The sequence below is a fragment of the Protopterus annectens genome, chromosome 12.part0, assembly GCF_019279795.1.
Source record: "Protopterus annectens isolate FY-2018-M chromosome 12.part0, PAN1.0, whole genome shotgun sequence".
Lineage (NCBI taxonomy): Eukaryota > Metazoa > Chordata > Ceratodontiformes > Protopteridae > Protopterus > Protopterus annectens.
This window is the reverse complement of record NC_056746.1, coordinates 529,581,427-529,608,404: the sequence shown is the minus strand read 5'-3', so window position 1 is coordinate 529,608,404 and position 26,978 is coordinate 529,581,427. Positions and strand designations below refer to the sequence as shown.

The following is a 26,978-nucleotide window of genomic DNA, read 5'->3' as shown; positions in this document are numbered from 1 at the left end:
GACCGTGCTTGGTTTTTGACGTTCCCAGAATTCTTCTTGGATATCCCTTGCCATTTCTTCTTAAACATCTGTTTACCTGCATTTTATGAGATTGTTTATTTTGTTTCTTACCAAAATTAGAGGAGTTATAGAATCCCTTGAAAATTTCGGAAAAGGAGGGCTGAAAAATCTTAAGAGATTGCTTGTTTTAGCTTGCACCTTTCAGAACACTTTTTGATCACTTCTGCAGAAGAGGGGCCAAAAACTAAATCTCTATCCAAAGGAGAATTTAAAATCTCATCTTTAACTTCATGTGGGAGTTGCAGCCATGCAAATCTCCACAAAACAGTACCACTTAGCCCTTAAAGTATCAATAGAGTCATACATACACTGTACACAAATGAGTGGTGACTGGAACAATAGAAGAAATTAGATGATTTAAACCACATTTTTGGTCACAAAAAGAACCTGCAGACAAAACATTCCTCATACTTTCACAGTTAGTGAGAACAAACCTTAACATATGAGCTATATGAGCCTGACAATTCAAAATTCTGAAAATCAAAGTTGCAGAAGCATACACATTTTTGCCACACTCATCAGTAATCTTCCCATCTTTATCAGAAACAGCAGGAGTGGAATTAACTGTTTAGCAGCAGAAGGATTAACTAAAGCTATAGCTGCTGGATCAGCTTTGGGAAAAGTGCATACAAACTTAAAAGGTTGAGGAATTTTACATTTCCTATCTGCCTTTCTAGTGGTAGCTGGCTGACTGTCAGGAAAATTGCAGGCAATGACACACATCCTCCAAAGCTGACAGAAATGGAAGAAATTGTGCAGATTCTAGAAATTCCTTCTGTAACAGCTCACACTATCTTCTTATGGACTGAGAAATCTCAAAAGTTCTCCCACTGAAAACACATTCTAGAAATAATCTTGCAGAAAGAGACCCCCTACACACAGACACACACACACACACGTGTGTGTGTGTGTGTGTGTGTGTGTGTATGCACAGACAGATACACACACAGGGGGAGTCAGAAACTGAGCTCTCAGAGTCTAAACCAGAAATCTGAGGGGAAAAAAATGAAATGGTCCTTTCATCCTACTGTCCAGATTCAGAAACTAGAATCTCTTTAAAAAAGGTATCCCTCTTTCTTTTACCAAAAACTACTTTACAAGAAGGAACAGCAGCTTGAATTAAACACTGAGCCAGGCCCAGTAAAATGAAATTTGAGGAGGAGATGCATGTTTAGTTTTCTGTTAAAGTCTGACTAGAATTATGGGACCAGCAGAGACATTAATGGCAACAGCAGCTTCCACAGGGATGGGTGCAATCTTCGGACAAAACAGGGAAGCCTTCCCTGTCCTCTCTACCAGGATTAACATGAGTGGCTCTCCCTTAACCACGGACAGGACCACAACAGCATGCAGAGGATGTGGCTAACCCCCTGTTCATACTGGCTGTAGGTGTTACACCAAAGGGATCCGAGGTACAAGTAATAGCCACAGCAGCTTTAGAGAAAGATACTTCTATGGCTTCCTGAGGGATTTGGTTTGATGGCAGAAATGTAATTGTCCAACAAATGGAAATGTAACTGTCCAATAAATGGAGCATGTATTCTCCTCTATTAAAAGAAATTGGAAAGAAGGCTGGTAGATTAATGTTTTTATTCAGTGCAATCAAGGTAGCTACTTCAGGTAAAAAGGATGGATTAGTACATAAAGAAACCCTGCCCTTGTGAAAAATAATATAAGGAGGCTGACAAGATAAGGGCTGCAGTTCAGATGCTCTCCTAGCTGAGGAAATGGCTACCAGCAAAAGGGTTTTCCAGGTCGGACGTTTAAGTCCATCTTGGCAGCAAGTTCAAATGGAGCTTCGATTAATGTCTGTAGCAGTACACTGAGGTCTCATGGAAGAATGGGATCCTTAATAAGAGGTCTTAGAGGAAAGATACCACTCAGTAAAGCCTTAGACAATTTGAGAGAGGCTAATGAAGTGTGGTTCTCACCAACATGAACATTCAAAATTGCAGGTAGCTTAACTGACAGTGTATAATCATCTCCCTCATAGAAGATGGAAGCGAGAAAGTCTAATACTGCTGGCATTAGAGCTGAAAATGGATCAAAATTTCTCTTTGATCATAAAATCGTAAACCATTTCAGATTTGCTTTTGTAGATTTTCCTGCTGGAAAGTTTTTGAAAGGAAGTGAGAATGTGGAACTTGTAGATATGTTTGCAAATGCAAACAATTTTTACTTCACAGAACACCTCCAGAGTTTTTCATATTAATGTTTTTGGGTATTGTAACACTGACTGGATTGTCTGTTTGACTACCTTGTAGCTGTTCCACCTTTTATGTAAGGCAAGCATCACATCCATTTAAATTAAGAATTTCAGAGCACCTTAGTGACATTAGGTATGTTAGTATACCTAATGCTTTATATAAACATACTGAGAAGCATAATGCTGCTAGATTTAATTTTGTAATTATTGATAAAATTATGTTAACTAGAATAACAAATAAGAATGGCATACCATATTGGATGTTGTTGTTTTTCATTCGGCTTTTCCCGGTTAGGGGCCCCCACAGCAGAACTCCAATCCGCTAATGATTGGCAGTCAATTTTTATGGTGCTGAGGTGCCAGCCCGACACCCAACCTTCAATGAAGGCACGCCCATTCATGCATGTCTTTCAAACGCCACTCGACTGCGGGGAGGACATGCAGATTCCACACAGAAGGCGCTCCAGTCGAGAATTGAACGGGAGAACCTCTTGCTGTGAGGCGACAACGTTACCGATGCACCAGGATAAAAAAGAAAAAAGCTGGATTATAAGATTGGGGGGGGGGGGGGTTGTTTTCTCCAGGGCTTAATGAATATTGGTAAGTAGCCAATCATTGTAAAACATTGGTTATTTTAAATTTGATGTTAGGTTTATTGTGGTAAATGCACTGATGAAGGCAGGAATGCCAAAAAGTACAGTTGTGTACACTTACCATAAATGTAGATGTTCGAGTGTCTTCACTGTTGCAGTCATGACTGTAGGGTTCTCCCCTGCCAGCAGGCAGTCCTCGGTCGGCCAGAATCCCAAAGTCTGGGTCCGGCGTCGGCTGTTCAGCCTTGCTCCCTGACGTCAGAGCACCAGGAGTACAAAGCTGACAGCCGACGCCATGTTCTCCAGTTTTTCTTGGCCCAGATGTCAGGTGTTCCAAAATGAGTAAGATCCCATACCCTTTGCAAATACACCTCAGAAGAAGGGTGAAGAAGGGAACTACACAAAAGAAAAAATAAGAGGGGACAGGAGGGAGGGTAACCCAGACTGCAACAGTGAAGACACTAACATCTACATTTATGGTAAGTGTACACAACTGTACTATGTTCATCGTGTTTCACTGTTGCAGTCATGACTGTAGGGTTGAAACCCAAAGCAGAATTAAAGGGAGGTGGTCATAAAGTAGAGGGGGTGGCTAAAAGGCCCTGCAAGACTGCAGAAGCAAAGCCTGCCCTAGACTTAGAGTAGAGAGGTAGATTGTAGTGCTTAGAAAAAGTATGCACTGAACTCCAAGTTGCAGCTTCCAAAATGTCTTTGGTAGGAACTCCCCTGAGGAAGGCAGCTGAAGTGGCAGCAGCTCTGGTAGAATGAGTCCTTATACTCCCTGGGATTTGCTTTCCATGGTGTGAATAGCAAAATCTGATTCCATGAGCAATCCATTTAGAAATGGTCCGTTTTGAAATGGCTTTACCTTTGGAACTTGAAGCATAAGAAACAAACAATTGTTCTGATTTCCTAAGTCCTTGGTTCTGTCCAGGTAAAAACGTAGTTGTCTGTGTACATCCAAGAAATGCAAGATCCTTTCCCCCTTACTTTGAGGACTGGGGAAAAAAGTTGGCAAGTGAATAGTTTGATTTAAAGCCACTTTGGAAACCACCTTAGGCATGAAAGTAGGATTAGTCCTTAAAGACACCCTGTCTTGATGAAAATTAATATAAGGTTCCACAGCCATGAGAGCTTGCAACTCCGAAACTCTCCTGGCAGAGGTCAGAGCTAACAGAATGGCTGTCTTCCAAGATAAAAACTTGATGTCAGATGTGGCAGAAGACTCAAAAGGAGGTAAGGTGAGTTTTTCCAAAACATAGTTGAGATCCTCAGCAGGAATGGGTGGAGATCTAGGGGGCCTTAAGTTCTTAGCTCCTCTGAGAAACTGTCTCATGAGCTGGTGGGAAAAGATTGGAGGATCTGTATTATAATGAGCAGAAATAGCAGAGGCATGTATCTTTATGGAAGAAAAAGAGAGACCCTTATGTAAGAGGTCTGTCAGGTAAAGTAAAATCAGAGGAATGTTAGGAATAAGAGGATCCGAATCCTGAACCTGCATCCAGGAGCAAAATCTTTTCCATTTTCCTGCATAAGATTTTCTAGTGCTAGGACATCTGGCTTCTAAAATGACATCCATAACCTGCTTGGGTAGGAGAGAATGAATCATAAGACCCTGGATTAACCAGGCCGCCAGGCTGAGAGTTTTGACATAGGAGTGCAGAACCTGACCCTGGTGTTGGGACAGAAGGTTCGGAGTCTGTGGTAAAACCTAAGGGGGCTCCGGAGAAAGGTTTTTCAGTGTTGGGTACCAAAACTGTCGAGGCCAATTTGGGGCCAGCAAAATTATCATCTTGGGCTTGTCCTGTTTGATCTTTAATAACACCCGTGGAAGAAGAGGTAGAGGCGGGAAGGCATACCCAGAGAGGTTTCTCCAACTGAATGACAGTGCATCCACTTTCCAAGCTAGTTCGTGGAATGTCCTGGTGCAAAAAATCTGTAGTTGATGATTGAGGTGGGATGCAAAGAGGTCTATGTGAGGACATCCCCAGACTGCTGTAATCATCTTGAATATTTCGGTGTCCAGCATCCATTTGTGTGGGTCAGACAGGTTTCTGCTCAGACTATCTGCCAAGAAGTTTTGCTTCCCTGGTAGAAACTGAGCTTGAAGGTCCAGTTTGCAAGCTAGAGCCGTGTTCCATAGATTCATGGCTAGTCTGCAAAGGGGATAGGAATGTGATCCCCCTTTGCTTGTTTATGTACCACATAACCGTGGTGTTGTCTGTCCATATCAGTAGTTGTCCTGGTTGTAGAAGATTCCTGAAGGCCAATAGGGCGTTCTGAACGGCTAACATTTCCTTTAAATTGATATGCAGGTGCTGCTGATCCTTTGTCCAAAGGCCCTGCAGACAGCTGCCCTGCAAATGGGCTCCCCATGCATAGTCTGAGGCGTCTATGGTTAGTATCTGACTGGCTGGAGGCAGACTGAAGGGTTTTCCTTTGTTTAGAGTACATGCCCTGGACCACCAAAGGAATTTATTTTGAAGACAAGGCAGGATGGTGATCTGTATGTCTAAACTGTGGCAATGCTGAGACCATACACTTTTTAGGTACCACTGTATTTTCCTCATATGTAGTCTTGCATATGGTACGAGAAGGATGCAGGAGGCCATGTAACCCAAAGCCTGCAGGAATTTCCTTGCAGATAGCCGAGTTAATGTTGCCAAAGTTTTGAAAGTTGAAGCCAGCTGTAATTGTTTTTCGTATGTCAGAAATGCCATCTGGGTTGTTGTGTTTAGAAGAGCACCCAGAAAAGTTATCTGTTGTGAGGGTGTCAAATTTGACTTTTTTATGTTTACAGTGAATCCCAGGAACTTGAGAAGATTCTGAACAAATTCTAGATGCTGGAGTAAGACATCCTTGCTGTCTGCCTGAATAAGACAGTTGTCCAGATAAGGGTAAATTTGAATTCCCTCGAGTCTGCAATAAGCTACTACTGGAGCCAGGCATTTGGTGAAGACCCTGGGCGCAGTAGACAATCCAAAGGGCAGCACAGAGAATTGATAGTGCCTCGATCCGGCCTTGAACCTGAGGTATTTTCTGCATTCCTGCCTGATGGAAATGTGTAAATATGCCTCCTTTAAATCCAAAGTTACCATCCATGCATTTTTGGTCAGCATTGGAAGTAGCTGCTGTAGAGTAAGCATCTTGAATTTTGGTATCTCGAGAAAAGTGTTCAAGACTGACAGATCCAGAATGGGTCTCCATGAACTTTGCTTTCTGGGGACTAGAAAGAGCCTTGAGTAAAAACCTTGTCCCATTTCCGAAAGTGGAACCAGTTCTATGGCTTTCATAGCCAAGAGAGCTTCCACCTGGTTTAAGGCCTCTAACCACTGATGTTTTGGAAGATCTGGCCATCCGCTTGGTCTATGGAAGGGTATGAAAATGGAATTTGTAACCTCTTGAAACCACATCCAGAACCCACTTGCCTTGGGTTATATGAGTCCAATTTAGGTGAAAAAGAGAAAGTTTTCCTCCGAGAGGGGCTTCCAGGCAAGAAGTTCCTGCAGCCCAACAGAGGGAGTCATTGAGCCTGTTTTCTATGAGCTTGCGACCTGTCCTCTCCTCCCCTAGGGGTGGAAGCAGTCCACTGTCCTGGTCTGTAAGAGGCTTGCGTTTGAAGCTTTCCTTGGGAGCATCTGTATCTACCCCTCTGAGGCCTGTCTGAATTGGGAAAGGACCAATTTTTTGTAACCTAATTCCTACTAAATCTGGGTGGCTGTACTTGTAAGAAATCTTAAACCGTTTGCATGGATTTTGCCTTGCCCTCCATCTTCTTTATCACCTCTTCAGCCTTAGGTCCAAACAAAACATTATGCTCAACAGGATCATCCAATAACTTAGCTTTTACTTGATCTGGCAAGTTTTGTTCCTTTAACCAAGCATGCCTTCTAATGATTGTGCCAGAGGCAGCAGCCCTACAAGAAGCCTCCAAGGCATCAAATCCACAGTGTAAACCATGCTTCCCAACTTGTTCAGTGGCATGCATTAAGTCATGTAATTCCTTATCATCTGCACAGGCAGAAATGGAAGTTAGCTTTTGTTTCAAAACAGACAGAAGAAATTGCTGGTATTTCAGCATATGAAATTGACAGTTTAAAGCCCTAATAGATAAAGTAGCAGAAGTGTACACTTTTTTGCCCCATCTTTCTAAAGATCTGGAATCCTTCTCAGTGGGAATGTGGTTTTTAGCAGTAGCGGCCTTAACCCCCTTAGGGCCCTGAGAAATGGTTTCAGGATCAGCAGTAGGATTCTTGTATAAAAACTGGTGGGAATCAGGAACCCTATAATATCTGTCTGGCTTAACAGGAGCTGGAGGAAGAGAGTCAGGAGTAAAGTTAGCCTCCGAAAAAGCATCATCCACAATATCCAAAATAGGAGGGATAGCCAGGGGTCTATGTTGGGGAAGAAGAAGAAAATCCCTAAGTCTTTTCTTAGATTCAGCGTACTCCTGTCCTTCCCAGTGAAAATGTTCCCTCATTTCATGTAAAGCTTCCCCAAAAGAGAAATCCTCAGGGGAGAAGCTGAAGGAATGGATTCCTCAGCATCAGAATCCTCATAAGGAGGGAAAGAATATTCCTGGTCAGAAGAAGAAACTGAAGAAACAGAAGCCTGATCAGAGGAGTCATAATACACTTCCTGCCTTGGCCTTTTATCTGGAGGGGGATGTGAACCCCTGATCATAGTAAGTAAGTCCTCCGCCATCTTAAGTAACTGTTTCTGAGACTTGGGTGCCGGATCAGAAGAGGCCTGGGCTGTAGTCTTTGATTTGGAAGGAGTCTTTGCCTTTGTCTTTGGCTTTGCCTTTATTAGAAGCGGAGTAGGCCTGAAAACCCCTTCGGAAGCCGGTACCTGCACAGCGGCTCCGGACCCATCCGAAGGAGCATTATCCGAAGGTCCTGCAACAGAAATATTTAAAGGCCTAGTTGGCTCCTCGTGGGAGTCCGTTTCGGCCATCGGTTCCGAAATGGCCGACAGGGGCTGCAAAAGCGCCTCACTAACGACGGCCGAACCAGAAGCTGGCTCTGTTTGTACAATATCGTCTGATTTGGACCTCGGAGGCCTGTCTTTATCCTTGCGTCGTTTGTGAACACCGGTAGCTGGACCCGTGTCCGTTGACATTTTGTAATTGAAACGCCTACCGAAGTAATGAAATGCAAAATCGTACCTTCGTTTAATCGTACGTTGATTAAATCTAGCACAAAACCAACAACTAGCTACGCCGTGGTCAGGGCCTAAGCAAGTAATACAGTAAGAATGAAAATCCTTATGAGGTATTTGCTTCCCACATGAAATACAATTAACTTTTTCTGACATCGGACTGGAGCAAGAAAAAAGTTTCCCCAACGGGGTACTTAGCTTTGAGTAGAAGAAAGTCTTCAGACTGAAGTACGTTTAGAAAAAATTGTCAGGAGTCAGCCGACCGGCACTTGCGAACTGCTATCACCGCACGGCAAGAAAGACTGGAGAACATGGCGTCGGCTGTCAGCTTTGTACTCCTGGCACTCTGACGTCAGGGAGCATGGCTGAACAGCAGACACCGGACCCAGACTTTGGGATTCTGGCCGACAGAGGACTGCCTGCCGGCAGGGGAGAACCCTACAGTCATGACTGCAACAGTGAAACACGATGAACATCTGGTATGCAAGTGGTGAAATAATAGGAGAATAAAAGATACTGTGGAGATATCACTGAAGGTTGTGTGCTGGCTGTTTTTCGTGTTTCCTTGGATTTACTGGATTATGAACCATGCATCCCACCATACTTGCACTGATTTTGTGTTTAATGAAGTTTTGAACTCTAGAAGAAAGCCTGGATAGACTAGCCATCATGGGAAGTGGAGAACCATGCAGTCATTTTCAGGGCCTTAATATCTGGATGATGCATTTCAAACAGATGGGACAGAAGGTCTGGAGTTGGTACCAGCACCCAAGAAGGGTGTACCAGATAAGGCCAACAAAATGAAAAACATACCTGTAGAGGCCAGAAAAGGGCAATGAGGTTGAACATGCTCTCCTGTTGTAATGATTTCTGCAAGAATTTCAGAATTAGGACAGCTGATGGGGAAGCATTCAGGAAATTGGGAGGCAAATCATGAATCAGAGCATCTCTTGGTGACTATCTTCTGGGATCAGAGCAAAGAACTTGCTGCATTTGGTACTGGCAAGAGAAGCAAAAAGATCACAATATAGTTAGCCCCACTGATGATAGACTTGTGTTGTCACTATTGGACTGAGACACCACTCATTTGGTAGTAGAACAGATTTGCTCAACCTGCCCACTAGGCCTTTCTACTTCCCTGATATGTGTATTGCTATTAGAAAGTGGTTGGAAGACATCACCCACTGTCACACTCTTACTGCTTCTCCACTCAAAGGGTAAGAACATGTTCCCCCATGTTTGCTGATGTACTAGATTATACTGACATGATGTTCATCTGGATAGAGATCATCCCTAGACAGAGGACATCCTGACAGGCCTGCAGCACTAGAACTGCCATCATCTCCAAGACAATGATGTGAAGATTGGCCTCTCATGGGTACCTCATGCCTTGGACCACTTTCCCCATGTAATACTGCACACCCCAGTTGGGAAACAGCTGTGGTCACCATGGCTTTGAGAAAGGGAGGAATAAAGGGATGGCCCCGGGACACTTCTGAAGACTGACTCCACCAAGTTACATCATCGCTGCAGATGTTTACTACACGAATTGGAAAGGACATGGGTTGGCACCTGATGGACCACTTAACCAAAAGTGTTCACTGCAACACTCCCATATAATATCTTGCCAGAGGAACCAAACTAATGGTAGTTGCTAACGACCACAGAAGTTCTAAGAATAGTCTGGCAGGTGGAGTCTGATGAGAAAGTTACTGTAATGCCTGGTTTTGTAAGGTGGACAACCTGTTCTACAATACCCTTGCTATTTGAACCATTGCGCCCAAGTGAGCTTCGATAAATTCTAGAGTCTGTACTGGGGAGAACTGATACATGAAATGGTTTACTATAATTCCTAGCTGGAAGCAAAGCTGGACCAAACAGTTCCTGGCCTGGACTAGAAGAGGCCTGGTATAAATAGTGAGGAGCCAGTCTTCTAAGTAAGGAAACACCTGGAACCCTTGCAGTCTGAGATGAGCTACAACCATTGCAAAGCATTTGAACACCCAGGGGGGCTGTGGTGAGATCAAAGAAGAGGACCCTGAAAAGAAATTGAGTGGCACCCCAGTCGGAAGTGAAGAAATGTCCTGGACTGTATGTCCATTTTGATGTGGTAGTGCACGTCCTGAAGGTCTGTTGAGCACATCCAATCGGCCCTCCTTAGAAGTGGGAGGATGAAGTGCACCATGACCATCCAGAACTTCATGTGTTTGACATACTGATTCAGATTACTGAGGTCCAACATTGGCCTGAGGTCCCTGTTCTTCTCTCGCACCAAATGTCAATGGCAAAAAGAGTTTTCTCATCTTGCTCACTCCTGAAGAATGTGTCCTTCACCTTAGGACTGAGCAAAGTCAAGCAAACAAATGGGGCACTGATAAAAGACATCCTAAAATTTTCCACAAAATCACATAAGCACATCCATGTCTGCTTATATTAATACCTATACCTCTAGTTCTTTTATCCAATGCAATGGAAGGTGTTTTAAGTCGCAAGGAGGTGTTAGACAGGGACTGAAGGGTAGACAGCTGTGAATCCATGGTTTCCCTTTCTTCCACAGACATGGACTCCGAGAAAGAGAGACTTGGAGAGGTCCTTTGTCAAATCTCTCTGAAACCTAGTCGTGTGCGCCATGCAATTTAGCAACCTTAAAGCAGAGGTAGCTAAAGTGCAAATTGCTTCCCAAACTTGTCTGAAGCTCTGGACTCTCTATTAGGAGGATGGACAAATAAGCTCTCTTCAGTGAGCTCCTTCTTGTTAGCAGGTGCTACTAACATGAGGTGCACTGCTAGTCCCTTGGTCCTGTGACAGCAATCTTTAGGACCAACAAGATATTTATAATTTTTTTGGGGAGTCTGCTCTGTGATGTCTGGTTCCTTCCATTCCTTGTGAGAGATCAAATCATCTCATCAGCCAGAAGAACTATCCAGGCATTAGCTGAGGTGGAACCACATGCCTCAAAAAAAAAATGAACTGCTCCTGAGAAGGGGCTTCAGAAGACCAACCCCCTTATCATCTCAGAAGCTCAAGGATCTCCCTGAATGAGACGCTCTCAAATGGTCGTCTGTGGGATCCCTTCCTTTCATCAAAATTCATGTCTTCTGTCAAAGACCCCCGAGGGGGGGGGGGTCAACATGCCTCCTCTCACACTTGTGCTTCTAAGGAGCCTCCATGGGGAGGGGGGAAGTGAGTGTCCTGAAGGAGGACACTCTCAAGGCTGGTATGAACTGGCTGTTCCAATGAGATAGACTGTACAGAATCAGGACCCAAGGCTATCAACTGTGGAACGCGTACAGCTAAGTGGGATAGAGATGTCCACTTTCCAGACTGAGAGAGCTCTCTCAACTGACTCAAAGGCAGAAACCACGGGGGAACCCAAAATCACCCCGTTAAGAGCAGATGCTGCTCTCTGGGATGAGCAAGGGAATGTGCTCAACCCTGCTCTGAGATCAAGGCCAGAACTGAGCTAACACCAATGCTCAGAGAGGAATGGATGGCTCTGGCAACTTCACAGAGTACAGCCCCTACACCCAGACTCTGCTTCAAGATCAGTCTGGCTACAAAGAAATTGGGGGCCAGTTGGATCAGAGATGATTGCTGGAGCTGAGGATTACCACAACATCAGGTTTAACACAGACAAACCAGGAAATCTCAGATCCAGAGTCCCAAAACCCAGAGGTTGTATCAAGTTAGGATTAGCCATGGGCAAGGGAGAGGGTCCAAAGTTCATAGATCCAATGGGAGACTAAGCTAGGAGAACTCCCAATTTGAATTTGGGGTCCTGAGGAATTTCCTCATCATTCTATCCACATCAGTCAAAGAATGGCAAATAAGATCTTGGGTAATGCTAGGGACAGGAGGGAACTACGGTTAAGGGAAAAAAGGGGCTGTGGATGGATGGATGGATGGAGGAGACTGAGCTATGAATTCTAAAGCTTGAGAAGCGGCCAAAGTCAGCTCTGAGATTGTGTTCAAATACATCAGCTGAGGAAGGGATAGAAAACACAACATAAGATCCCTAGTCTACCAAAAGATTACATTTGAACTGAGCTCTGCAAATCATTATTTAGTCTCCTTAGATTAAAATTTCACCTTTAAGTAAACACCTTGCATTAAAAGTACATGGTGTTTCATCCTGTAACAAAAGTAGCTAAGGCTGCAACAGTTGTTTATCCACTTAGAAGGTCTTGGCACGGACTTGAGGAATAAATGCTGCTTGATGTTTGGAGACCTTCGGAATTCTATGACATAACTTGCTATGGAACTGGGTTGATTATGAGGAGGAAGAGAAACCTGGAAGGGAGTTAGAGACACTCCATGGTGATCATTGCCAATCTTCTTGTTTAAAGGATGCTGACCAGATCCCAAAGAGGATTACACTCGGGGAAAGGCAAACAGATTAGCCTGTCTCAGCTCACACATGCAGAACAAAGAACAGCTTGAGCCACACTATCTAATGCAGGGACATACAACAGCAAACTGTCCTGGTCACAGTATCAGCACACAGTTACTGTGGTCTCAAGTCCATTATGGAAGTTTTAATTAACAGTGTTTTCTACAGACACCTTGACTTCAAATGTCAGAGTGTTCTGCTGAATTTTCCAATGTCTACACTTTAAGAGAAGGCTAGAACAGAAACAGGTGATACAAAGTACAATTGTGTAAGTTGAACTTACCATAACAATAGATGTTCAAATGATCACTGTTACAGTAGCCTTAGCTATACGAGTCATATCCTACCAAGGATAGAACAGTCGTCCAGCTTTCAAAGCTTCAGGGCACCTTCCATGCACCCAAACTCTCAGGCAGTATTAGCCGAGTTGGCAAACAGACAAGTTTGGTTGCAAAGCTCTTCAGGGATACCCTGCCAGCAGAGACAGGGAGATTGAGCCCTGAAAAGACAATGGTAGGAACAACAAAAAATACATGTCCAAACCCTGGCATAAAAACACACCAAAAACAAGGGGGGTGGAGCGAGAAAGCCACTGCTACAGCAGTGATCACTGCAAACAATGAGTAGTGACCTGTGCAATAGAAGAAACTAGGTTATTTAAAGTACATTTTTATTCACAAAAAAAATGTAGATAAAACATTCCTTATACTTTCACAGTTTGTCAAAACTAACACACTAGCCTCACAATTCAAAATTATGAGAATCAAAGTTGCAGAAATATACACTTTTCCCTCACACCCATCAATAATTTCCCCATCATTATTAGAAAGAGTAGTAATGGAATTAAAGTGCTTAGCAGCAATGGAATGAACAAAGGTTACAGCTGCTGGGTCAAGTGCACAAACTTGTCTTTTGGTCAGCTCAACTCCAGCTGCTTGACAGTTTGGGGGCATGGAAGGTGCCCTGAAACTTTGGAAGCTGCATGTCTTATATCCATGGCAGGACATAAACCATACAACTAAGGCTACTGCAGCAGTGATCAATATGAAGAAACACCCAAGTGTCAGAAAGATGCAGGAATCTTCAGGATCTTTACTAGACTAACAAAAACATCACACAAAATCTGGAAAAATACATAAGGAAGATGCCTGGGGGGCGTTGATGGTCATTATAAAAGGCATCCACCTTCAAAGAAGTAGAGAGAATTGAATCCAGATACTTTTCAACTGCAAAACTGGCATCCTTTAAACAAAGGTTCCACGTGTGAAATGATGCAAGTCTTTTTTATTCTTCTTGCCCACATACAGGTTTAACAACTTCTGAGAAGAAAGATGGGGCAAACATGCCAGTACACAATGAACGTCATGAGTCACAGTACATTTGACCACAGAAGAAAACATTGGAAGAGGAGCTAAAAAGACAGGGTAGTCTAGTTATGAAATTCTCAAGTCTTTTAGCACTCTGTCAATTAACGTACAACTTTTGCAGCTTAATCTTAACCAAACTGCATTTCTGCACTGTAAAAAAAACAAAAAAAACGTTACTAGTAGTTAAAAACAAAAATCTTCATAACATTTAAAATTCTTCACATCACTTACTTCAGGCTGTACTTGTGAGCTTCTCTCAGTCTGTAGATGGTGGTAATCAGCATCTACAGAAAAACTGCCTTCTAAACTACATTTACTTTCTTCAAGCTTTGCTTCATTGCTCTTTAAGGAATCACATGAAAACTCTCTTGTACATACTGCTTTGCTTCTATCAACAGATGTAACTTGTGAATATGTCTCAATGGTTTTCAGTTCTTCAGACTGATGACCTACAATTCCAGACTCTGTCTCTCTCTGAATGCACTCATTCGTTGTGCCTGATGCTGGTGGAACAGTGCACTTTGAGGACAATGAAGCATCATTTCCAACAGCAGAAGCAGAATCTGCAAAGACAATGAAAGACGAGCTGCTTTCCACATTTTGCTGGGAAAAAATGCCTCTGAAAAAATAAAGAATGAATAAACTGTCAAATAAGACTAAAGATACTTATTTTTTTAACAAAGTTAACAGCCAACATGAGGCAATATGAGCTGCCTGATATGCATTTTTTACAACTTTCTCACTGCTAAAATAATGAATCCCATCTTATCAGTTTCTCACTCCTCCTCTTCAATTCAAAAGTACTCTTCAGACTGCCAAGTGTAGGTCAGTAGTTCATTTCAAGTTTATAGCACTAACTCCACAAAGAAGGTTCTTTAGCTAATCTCCATGTTAAACTCCCCAAACAGTTTATGACTGCAAGAAGTACAGCTGTGCAAGTAAACGTATAATAGTAGACGTTCTGATAGATCACTGTTGCAGTAGATTAAGCTACTCATTCGTTGTGCCTGATGCTGGTGAACAGTGCACTTTGAGGACAATGAAGGAGTATTTCCAACAGCAGGCTACAAGTCTAAATCTCAAAATGCACTCGCTTGAAGCACTCCTTAAAATGGAGAACATCGACATTTGTGCTGTAACAGAGACCTGGTTCAAGGCAGCAGAAAGCACCCCTGCACTACCAGGCTATAACTCACTGCACATCTTTCAGCCCCGGAACTTGGGCCAAAGCTCCAAAGGCGAGGGTGTTTCCATATTCATAAAGGATGCACACACCTCCAGATTGGTAGCCCAATATTAACGCATCAGAGATACTTCAGGTGCAGCTAACATTGAGTAAGACAGCGATTCAGTTTGTAGCCTGCTATAGGTCCCCACCATGTCCCAAGACTCGCACTCCACGTTCCTAAGCACCCTGGAGAATATTATGGTCCAATCTAACAGTTTCTTACTAGGCGACTTCAACTACCCCTCCATTAACTGGGAAAACTACTCATGTACCAATACACTTGCCCAAGGTTTCCTACAGTTCATTAATTTCAGTGCCCTGGATCAACTCGTTCTTACCCCCCTAGAGGTAGCAACATCCTTGACCTGGTCATTAATAACATGGGCGACCGTTGCTCTACACCAATAGTCAGCTCCTCCCTGGTTAGATCCGACCACAAACTAATCACCTTGGAAATCCACATCCCTCCCACCCACCCCCCATCCCCCACAAAGGTAACCACCATGAAAAACTTCTCCAAAGCTAACTTTGGGCTCCTAAAAATAGAGGTGGCTAACTTCACTGCACCCATGCAAATGGAGAATAGTTGCATGACCACCGAGTCATACACCAATGCACTATACGAACACGTACACAAATGCATGGATCTCGCCATACCCAAGCAAGACACACTCCTCAAAAAAAAAAGGAAGCCAATATGGTGGCCCCTGCCATAAACAAACTCTACAACAGAAGGAGGAAACTGATGCGGAATAAGGTGAAGTCCCAAGACTGGAAAAAACCCTTATCAGCCTCAACAAAAAGTTGAGATCCCTCATCAAATTCTCTAAAGCTAGCTACGAAAACAGAATTGCAGCAGATAGTAAAGACAACCACAAGCCCTTCTATAGTTCTGTAAAGAATATCCACGGCAATACCCAGATTTGCTCTGAGCTACTGCACAATGGTAAAATACCAAACAGCAAGAGTTCTGGATAAAGGACAGGCTCCAAAAGAAGCAGAACACCAAAGCAAAAGTAAAAAGAACCTTGTCCACCATGGCTGGATACAAATACTTTATTTAAAATACCAAAATGTAAGCGCTTTCACAGTCTCTACGACCGCTTCCTCAGACAACTCTAAACAACTGAAGCACACTCTTTACACAGTTAAAAATCAATTAACAAGTAATTGATAGCAATTAGGGCATTTAGAGTGTCCCTTTCACTTTGCTACTAAAAACATCTGATACTTAATTTACGACCTTGTTTAAAAACTTTTTATAACTATATTCACATTTGCCTCCCCATTTTAAAGTGCTGTGTTTATGTAAGTTAATGTCGGAGTGCTCTAGCTTTTAGGAATGGTTTCAGTGATACTGCTTCATTTGTACCTGGTGGTGTATCTGCATTAAGTTTAATGATCCACCTCTGCTCAGCTGCTGCAGTCCTATTCCTCTCATCCCTTCTCTGATAACCTCTAGAACAAAGAATTTGAAAGTATGGTCTTCTCCCTTCTGCCTCAACATGCTTGGCCAGTGCACTGTTCTCCTCAAATGCTATGGAACAACTTGTTACCACTCCCACAACATGGGGACTCTATGCTCCAGACCAGAAGTGTATCCCTCACTGGGAAGATCAGACCATAAACTAATTTCACTGGATATTCACATCCCGACCCCACCCCCTGCCCAGAAAACCACAGTGAAAAACTTCTCTAAAGCAAATTTCACACTCCTCAAAACTGAGGTGGAATCCTTCAAAAACCCCAGGCCTGTGGAAAATATGGCCCAGACCGCAGAATCCTTTACAAACGCATTCTATGAACACCTTCAGGAATGCATGGATCATGCAATCCCAAATAAAACCAAAACCCAATCCTCCAAAGGCAGACGTCCTGTCTGGTGGACCCCAGCCATAAACAAACTAGATAACAAAAGGAGGAAGCTACTACATGATAGAGCAAAATCCCAAAAAGGGAAGGCATCTCTGATCAGTATTAGCAAAAAACTACAGGCACTCATAAAATCGTCTAAGGCCAGCTTAGAGAGAAAAATTGCACAGGTCACTAAGGATAATCACAAGGCTTTCTTTAGTTACGTTAGGAACCTGGGTGGGAATTCACAGATATGCTCAGAATTAGTCCAAAATGACAAAAAATACATCAAACCCACAGACATTGTCAACATCCTAGCTGACATGTTCAGCACAAACTCCCCCCCCTCCCCACCAAAAGGGCAAATATCTATCCCAGCAGAGTGCTGCCCCCCTGACATCTCAGATGCTCAGGTAAGAGCCGCCCTCTCCAAAGCAAAAAACACAGCATCAATGGGACCAGACGGTGTCCCGGGCTGCGTCCTACATGAACTCCAAGAAGAGCTAAACCCAAACATAAAACTACTGTTCAATCTCAGCCTTACTACAGGATATGTACCCAAAGAGTGGCGTACAGCAACAGGGTCCCTCGCCACAAAGGTGGTGCCTCAACAGATCCTGGAAACTATCGCCCCATAAGCCTGACTAGCTTGGTCTGCAAAGCTATGGAAAGGATCATCATGAACCTCATAAATAAAGATATTGGGGACCTACAGACACTGGATCCTACCCAGTTTGGCTTTGTTAAGGGCAGATCCTGCCTCTTAAACCTGGTCGATTTCTTTGAAACAGTCACCAAGGCCATTGACGAGGAGAAGGTGGTCCACACAGCCTACCTGGACCTCGCAAAAGCCTTCGATACAATACCCCACTCGGGCATTATAGATGAGCTCACCAGCTTAAATATAAACCCCTATGTCACTAGATGGGTTGCAAACTGGCTCAAGGACAGAACCCACATGGTTAGAATTGCTGGAGCCATGTCAGACTCCAAACCAGTTACAAGTAGCATCCCACAAGGCTCAGTCCTGGGACCTCTCTTGTTCGGTATAGATTTCTCGGAGGTACAGGCCAATACGGAAGGACTGTGGCTGACCAAGTTCGCAGATGACTGCAAACTGGGCGCCATAATAGACTCTCCAGCCGACACAAGCATCCTCCAAAAGGGCCTCATAGAAACAGACAACTGGTGCCAGAGCCATGGCCTCAAGCTAAACGCCAAAAAGTGTATAGTCATCCCCTTTGGCAAAAACAAAGTGCCCACAAATTACCACATAGGTGGTAATCCATTAAGTACAGAAGTAATTAGGGACCTGGGGACCCACGTTGATAGCAATCTCTCATTTGACAACCACGTGGCCAAAGTGGTTAGAAAAACATTTTATATAGCCCACCTAATCATGAAGGGATTCACATCTAGATCAGAGGAGGTCATCGTGCCTCTTTACTCATCCCTCATCAGGCCCATAATTGAGTACAATGCCTCTTTTGGGATGTACCTTACCAGACGCCTGCAGCAACTGGAAAGACCCCAAAAGTACCTCACCAAGAGGATCAAAGGGCTCAAACAGATGCCATATGCTGCCCGGTTAAAGAAACTCCAGCTCTACTCAGTGGCATACCGTCTGCTCAGAGGCGATCTGTGCCTGATGTATAAGCCATGTCCAACCCGGAATTAATGGACATGCTGCACCTCAGAAAATCCAAATCCCATCGAGCTACGCGCTCGAGAGACTTGAACCTCAGCACTGAAATAAATAGGACATGTGGGAGGGACAGATTCATAACCCAGAGGCTCCTTTCACTCTGGAATAAAATCCCAGTCCAGGTTAGGCAGAGTCCCTCATTGACTCTCTTCAAGAAGAATCTTGATGAGTGGATGGGAGATCGTAGGTTTACCCCGGGTATCACTTCTGTGTCACTGTTAGACAAAGGCACAGTATACTAACCTCGAAAAAGGGCATAGCAAAATTAATTTAAAATGGGTGGCGAAAGCCAAACACACTCTGGCTAGGCTTATAAATGCCCTAGGGCAGATAGCCTAGTACGAACCTATGAACCTATTAATGATGTCCCTATTGTGTTCTAATATACGGTCCTTCAACATTCTGTTTGTCTTCCCTATATAGAAGACCATATGGGTTGGAGGGTGGAGGGTGGCCTAATGGTTAAGGTGTTTGCCTTACAAACACAAGGTGCAGGGTTTGAGTCTCACAAGGGATAATTGGCTAAGCTTAAAATGGCTCACAAGGGCAGTTAGCTTAGTACTAATCTATGAACCTATGAACATCTCACGCAGAAACTAAAATACACAACATTCTTGGTTCGACAGTCAGCATAGAAATTCTCATGAATTACTGTCCAACTGTATGTATGTGTGAAAGTAGTGCAAGAATGTATGAATTTGCATACCACACAATTTCTGTACATGCAAGTCCCTAGTCTGGAAGATGAAATAGATGACCGAATTGTTTGAGTTTTACAACATAACTGTTGTTTAAGACATTTTTTGTTTTTAAAGGAGAGCAGTGGGGTGTCCTCCAACACTTCTTTAAGCTCATCTACTGCTGTCAAGATGTTCCAGTTCTTCCTGAACACCTCACAAAACACATTACTGTCACTGGAAAATGAAATTGGGAATCTAATCTTCCCATTACCTGATCTATTCAAGTCTGATGCAGAATGGCTTGCCCTCTGTTCCCCCTTTCTTTCATTGATTCTTCTATACATTTATCCAATTCCTTCCTTGAATATACTCTTTCTAAAAATTCTTCCCTGAGATTATCCAGAGCTGCTATTAACTGTTTCATTGTTATGCAGTCTCATAGTTCAAGATCTGGCAAAACCCCAAGCTGTATCTGAGCCCGAAGAAACTTCATCATCCTGTCCACCTCGGCTTCAGACAGGCTCTGAGTGGACCAGACAGAGGACACCACCGACCCCGGCCTGGAATGGTGGCCAAGTAGAGGCAAGGATAGGAGATTTGGGTTGGGAATTCTCCAGCTCAGGGGTGAAATGGGGCAAATGGAGTTGAAGAGTAGCCTGAACCATTACGGACAGAGACTTCGCGGGCGGCTCAGCAGAGGTAGCCCAGTCAGGAAACTGCTTCCTATGTTGCTCTCGCTCTATGTCTGGCTCTGTCCCCTTCCCCGGGCTTCTTAGTGAGGGGTTGAACCCCAGAAGTGAAGGAAGGACCTGAAGAAGACCCAAGGATGAGGGCAAGAGGCCCTTCAAAATCAACTTATTCCTCCTGAGTACGTCGATTAAAACCCGTGCATATCAAACAGGAGAAATTTAGGTGGGCCACCCCAGCACACTATGCACAGAGTGTGGGCATCAGACAGAGGAATATGATGCCCACACTCCGTACACTTTTTAAACCCAGCTGGCAGGAAGGTCAGTCATGGGGTAAATGTACAAACGCAGGCACACAAACAGATGCAGGCACACTCCCAAAAGAGAGAAGAGAGGAAGACAGAACATTTTTTTTCTTAAAAGACCAGGAAAGCGCACTAACATGAACTAGAGAAAAAGGTCAGGACGAGGATAGAGGAAATCAAGGAAAAACACCTACTTTAACTGAAAACTCTCTGAAAACCCCCTGGAGGAGCTCAGAAAATGTGGTCTTGTACTGTTCAAACGAGCAGCAAATGAGATCTAAGAGGAGGAGGTAGAGAGGGCCATTATGGATAGGGGAGGAGACTGGATTTCAGCTTCGACGCTAGTGTATACAGCCAAGTCGGATCTGATCTCAGATCAGAGTTCCATAGGCTGTAAAGCAAATGAAAACAACTTTAGATCTTCTGTTTTAACACTTCCTTATATTTGGGCATATACCTTGACTGATAGCATTTCTCCCAGTATGATAACTCTATAAAGCTATAACATAGCCCTAGGTCTGGTATTCCTAGTCCTCTCAACCTTCAGCTGCATTACCCTTTGCCAACTAACCCTTGGCTTCATACCTGCCCAGAGAAAATCTACCACTCAGCTTTTTAGTCTTCCCAGTAACTTACAGACTGTGACTGACCAAAGGGATTGCTCCAAATATAACGTGTGGGACAATATGCCACTGCAACACCAACACACTGTCGTCCAGGTCTAGGTCCATATCCAAAATGTTTCATCTCTGCAAATCGGTCCAAATGTTTCTCAAAATGCAGTCATATGACTTCTGAATCCAAAAAGCTAATGTGAAGCACAGACTGACTTCCAAATATTTGACTTCCTCCACCTATATACCTAACATTTAGTGATAGCTCTTGCATATTGGCAAGATTTATTCCTAGTACTTTAGTCTTTTCCTCATTTATTTTACACTCCAACAGCTTCCCACACTCTCTTTAAGATAACAAATAATCTATACCTTATCAAGGGTAATGATTACATCAATTGTATACAGTGCAACCACAGGCTCTTGATATCCCCAACTGTACCCTGTTAGCCTTCTATTCCTCAAGATTTAGGCTAGCAGCTCCAGGTATACAAGACGGGGACACACTGCATCCCTGCCTAATAGCACTTGTTTTTCAGGAGCCCCATGAAGAATTCCCAATAGATTTCACTTGTGCTTCAGAGTTAGAGTAAATCCCTGTTAACAGCTCCACATAGTCTCCAAAACCATAAGTAGAGAATCCAAGTCTACTTTGCTAAATGCTGCCTTCTTCTTCAAGAGAAAGGATCGCTACTTTCTTCCCCATAACAACTGCATTATGAATCATCATACTCGCTCAAAATTTTAACAAATATTTGCCTCCCCTCTACAAGACTGCAAGTGGTCACCTTCCACGCAATTCTATAGGACAAGGGCTTGCCTCTTGGCTACTATATACATGAACACCTTCTAATCATAATTCAATATTGCTATGGGGTGATAAGATTCAGGCTGTAGCATGTCTCATCCTTCCTTTTGTATCACCACAATTATATGCCTTCTCCAAAAGGTTGGTACGTCTCCAATGCTCAGTATCTTAGCAAATAATCGCACTCATACTCTTACCATTTCCCCACAGCACTGCCTTCAGACTTCAATGAGAACAGAGTCTTCTCCAAAATTAGTTAATTTTTTGAGGTCTTTATGGCATCCTTCAGTGTTCCCACATCTTACACTGTCTCAATTCCAATCCTTCTCTGCAAGACCTTGATCTGCTGTAATGCCTAACTTTGTGGCATCTTGTCCCTTTACACTTCTGACTTAGTGTTGAACCACTTCCTTCACCTCTCCTTTCAGTTTCTCCCAACCTGCTATGACATCCTTCCCAAGTCTAAATCTGTTATGAGCACCTATTGTAATTTCTTCACACCCAATTAGGTAACTTGGGAACTGCCAGTGTGTTTGCCTCACATATGCATGCCCCCCCCCCCCCGCTAAAAAAGGGGACTGGGCCTATTCCTGTCTTCCCTAACACTTTCTTTTTAAATCATCTTTATTAAATTTACAGATATGACAAAGGCAACCTTACATTTATATAAATGAAAAAAAACATACAAAATGATATCACTTTAGTTGCAGTTTAAATCACAGACACCACTGAAACAACTGTAGTTGTAAACATTATACATCACTTATAAACGATCCAGTCATTGTCAGTTAAGCATTATACAGCTCATTCAAATTCTGCCTCAAACCTTGTTCCTGCTCTGCGTATATTATTCCCAAAATTCCCATTTTTTCCTATGCAGTTTGCACCTTCCCTTTTTTAAAGATCCCAGTTCCCGTTGTTTTCTCTCTGTTACTATATTCACTACTTCTAGTAAAGTTGGTCTAGACTTTGATTTCCGTATTCTAGTAATTGCTTCTTTAGCAGCCACCATAATCAGTCATCAAGGCTTTACTATGTCTAGGCAATTCCGATTCTGTAGCATAACTCAAAAAAATCATCTCCCCAGTCAGTCCAATCTGCCCACCCAGCATCTCTGACAGAGTGGTCTGCAGGGAGAGTCTGCTAGCTCATCACACTTCCAAAAAATATGTTCCCAGCTACCTCTTTCTTCCCAGTCACACCTCCAACATTTGCTATCCACCTGGGGAAAATTTCTTTCGAGTCTACTTGGGGTATAAAAATATCTGTGTAAACACTTCCAAGCAAAGATCCTAAATCTTCTACACTTTGTTGCATATTTGGGAGATACACATATACCCCCCCCCCCCATTGTCTCTTTGTGAACTGCTTATCCAGTCTCTCTTCCCAATCCTTTCTAAGCTCCTCTGATTGAGTCTTATAATTATCATGCAGTATTTTATATGAATTACTAATTACTCCTTTTTTAACGGCACCTTCTCTTCTAGATTCTACTAAAAACTCTACCAGTGCTGGTCTTTCATTTAGAAGCTCCCCATTTCTTTCTCCTTGCCTATGTCTGATATCATCCTTGATAGGGAAGGCAATCTTTAACCTGCAGTCCAAATAGATTTTTGGCCTTTTCCCATTCAATTACCTTTCCCTTTCTAGTTATTTGCTCCCAATACCTTGGTTCCTTTGCCAGTTTTCTCCAATAAATTCCAGCCCCCTATTATCTGTATCCCTGACCACAGCCAACCCATCGGCAAAATATATGTTCTCCATTCTCGTGCTGGTTTGGTTCTTAGAGTACTTCCTGCTACTTTAAGAATATAATACTCTGTATGATTTTGGTTGTTCTCCTTAAGAATCTGCATCCAAAATCCCAATCTCTCCTTATTTCTTGATCTTCCTCCCTGTGTCAGCATCATTCCTTTCCACTTTGAATTATAGTTCTCTGCTTGTGCTATGTATAAGAGCCTTAACTGTGCTGCTCTAAAATACCCCCTCAAATTAGGTAATCCTAGTCGACCTTGTTCTATTGGAAGTATCATCTTATCCCATTTGACCTTTGCTGTCTTCCCTTCCCAGATAAAAATTCAACTCTTTTTTTTAATTGCTATCCACAACTTCTCCTCTGGTTGATAAAAGTATGCCTGACAAAAGGGACTAAAAACATTTTAATGTCTTGTATCTTAGTATCCATATCCATATAACAAAACTTCCAGTTTCTCTATTTTTGTATTACCTTCTGTTTATTCTCTTCCCACATATCCTTAGCTGCCACCAAGAGTAATTTCTAATCCATACTCCTAAATACTTCATTTTATCATGTCCCCATAAATATGGATATTGTTGGACCAGTGTCTGTGGGTACATAATTTACTGCTGTTGCCTTTGTTTTCGTTTCATTAATTTTGTATCATGAAAAAAAATCTGAAACGGTCTTAAAATGTTCCATAGCACTGTAATCTACCTTTCTGGTTTTGTCATATATAAAATAATATCATCTGCATCAGAGCCAGCTTTTCCTGACTACCATACCAATTATATCCTTGGATTTCCAAGTCCCTTATTTTCTTTGCCAATGGTTCTAAATATAATGCAAACAACAAAGGGGAAAGTGGACAACCCTGTCTGGTTCCTATATTCAAGCAAAAATTATCCGAGAGGACCCCACACACTTAAATTCATACCTCTGATCCCTCATATATTCTTCTAAGCAACCTTATAATGCTATCAGGGAAAGCAAATACTTCCATTGCCCTGCTCATAAAGTCCCAGTCTACTCAGTCAAATGCTTTTGCTGCATCAAGACCCACCAATAAAAGTGGTACTTTCTTGCATTCTGCTTCCCTCTGGATCATCAATGTTCTATTAATATCAGAAGAAAGGAGCCAAAACGTTAAAGGGATTTAACGTTTTGGCTCCTTTCTTCTGGTTTTACGCTTGCTGCTTGGATCTGTTTAGCCCTGGTGAATTTTTGCTGACCATCGGAATACAACTTACTTTACAAACTGCTTTTTAGAGCGTACTGGATTTGAAGGTTGGGCTATCTACTCCTTGGTGCCTGCTTTGTGTTTTCGTTCTATTAATATCAAATGTTTGCCTCCACTCCACAAAACCACACTGATCCATATCTATCAATTTGGGTTTTACTTTTGCCATTCTTTTAGCCATTACACTTTATAATCAGTTTAGTATTGAAATGGGCCTGTATGAAACTGGATCTGATGGATCTTTACCCTGTTGAGGTATTACTGTTACCACCACCCTTCTTCCAGGATGCTGGTACTTCTCCTCCTCTTAAAATGCTGTTAAACAAAACCTTCCAGATCTTTATCAGTTTTTATCCCTCCTAACTTCCACAGGAATACCATCTGATCCTGGGGACTTTCCTGTACATTGGTTAGACATAGCCATTTTTATCTCATCCCTTCCTATCTTAACTGTTAGTAATTAGGCTTCATCTACCTCTAACTTTGGCATATTTAATTCTTCCATAAAAATTTCCATTTGTACCTTTTCTTGATTTCTGTAGTTCTCTGCTTTATACAAATTTTCATACCATTTCCAAAACATTTCAAATACTTCTACAGGGTTTCTTGTTATCTTCCTTGTGATATGCTCCCTAAGCTTGGTGACTGCACTTTCCACTTTCTGGTGCCCGAGTTGTTCTGCTAACAGTTTTGGTGCTCAAGAATTATTAACAAAATACAGTTGCTTAACAGCATTCTTTCTAAACTCATGCATATTATCAAGATAATCCCTTATTTTCTGTTTAGCACTCTGCAGTTGCTCCATTTTTTGTTCTGAGAGATTCCCCTTATTTTGCAATATATACACATTTGTCAATCCCTCTAAATAATTATTGCGACTGTTTAGCCATTTCTCCCTTTTTTATTTTTATTTTCAGCCTAGTTTTAAACTCCACTTTAATTTTATCCCATTCCTTAGCTATGTTTTCAGAAAATAAATCTATCTTTTCTAGTAGCTCCTGAATTAGTTCCACAACCCATTCCTTAAATTCTTTTCTTTTCAACCGGTAGGTGGGAAAGCGCCAGTGTCTCATTTTCATATCATTACCTTGCATTTTTATTTTAGTTATTATTGGTGCATGATCTGAAATAGTTATTGGGTGCATTTGAAGACCTTCAATTAAATGCACATGTTCCTGTGAGATATAAAATCTATCTAGCCTAGCCCAGTTTTTGTATCTCTGTGAGTAATATGTAAATTCACTCTGAAGTCCTAGTACAGCTAACACTCCTTTATACTCTTTCAGTGTATAACTTTTGTCTCTCCAAGATGAGCTACTCCAATATGGGGCTGAACTATGTATAACCTTGGAGCTCCATTCTCTGTTGCGCCACACACACATTATGTAGCCCTAGCTTCAACAACTTGTTCCTTTTCCTAGTGAGACTAGACTGTTTACACACTGAGTGCCTACTTGTTTCAGTACAGTGGAACGACATTATGCTCCAATCTCCCAAGTTATTAACTAGCCTTCATAAAACCTTATTATTTGGGAAAGTAGGTTCCTTATCATTGCTAACAGAACTTTTGGTGCACATACATCAAACCCATCATGATTTTATACCCTAAATGTAACCCTTTCCATCACACAAAAGAATCTTCTAGGTCTTCTAGTACCCCTTCTACTTCAACAGCCATTTTCTGTCTACTAATACTATGACCCTTCCCCAAAATGCAACTCTATAATCAGCCTGAGACATTCATTTGTAACATTTCTCTTCCAACTTAACAACATTCTTGCTGATCTAAACATGTTTCCTCTAATATTATAACCTTATGCCAATCCCTTTTCTTAATGTTTGGACAATGCAGTCTTCTTTCACAAAGTGAATCAGCCCATTAACATTCCATGTCAATCTGATAACTCCTGCATTGTGAACTTATGACTTACTCACTTAAAATCATTTCTTTGAGTCAGCCTGGCTCTTGTTTTTCCCCCAGTTCTTTTTAAGCCTCCTTCCTCAGTTCTTTCTCTTTGTAGCTTTCCACAACACCCATCTCCAAAAATCCCCTTAAATTTTCATTTACATTCCACATGTATTCTACACCCTCAACAAGTTGTGTCAAACAGTAGCAGTTTGCCACCGATAACTATATACACATTACCAAGGTAGGGGCAATCTAGTAACCCTCAGATCCCCCTACCTTCTTAATCCCATTACTAACAGAAGCTCAACCACTGCACAAAGACAAATCAAGCTGTGTGGTCCCACACCACCCCAACACACATTTCACTGCCATTAAACAATCAGTGAATAACACTTTTGTGGGTCTATATTACTTTGTAAATATTAGAACCCC

At 42.4% G+C, this 26,978-nt stretch overlaps 1 protein-coding gene across 7 annotated transcripts in view; it reads right to left on the bottom strand.

Moving 5' to 3' along the window:
• The window catches only part of LOC122816697 (eukaryotic translation initiation factor 2-alpha kinase 1-like), a 1,078,686-nt gene that overhangs the window by 562,619 nt on the left and 489,089 nt on the right, over nt 1–26,978 (bottom strand). For all 7 annotated transcript variants that reach the window (XM_044089674.1, XM_044089672.1, XM_044089671.1 and 4 more), the window contains one exon: nt 14,008–14,395. In XM_044089674.1, the coding sequence (XP_043945609.1) occupies nt 14,008–14,395 (388 nt within the window). The remainder of the gene's footprint in view (nt 1–14,007; nt 14,396–26,978) is intronic.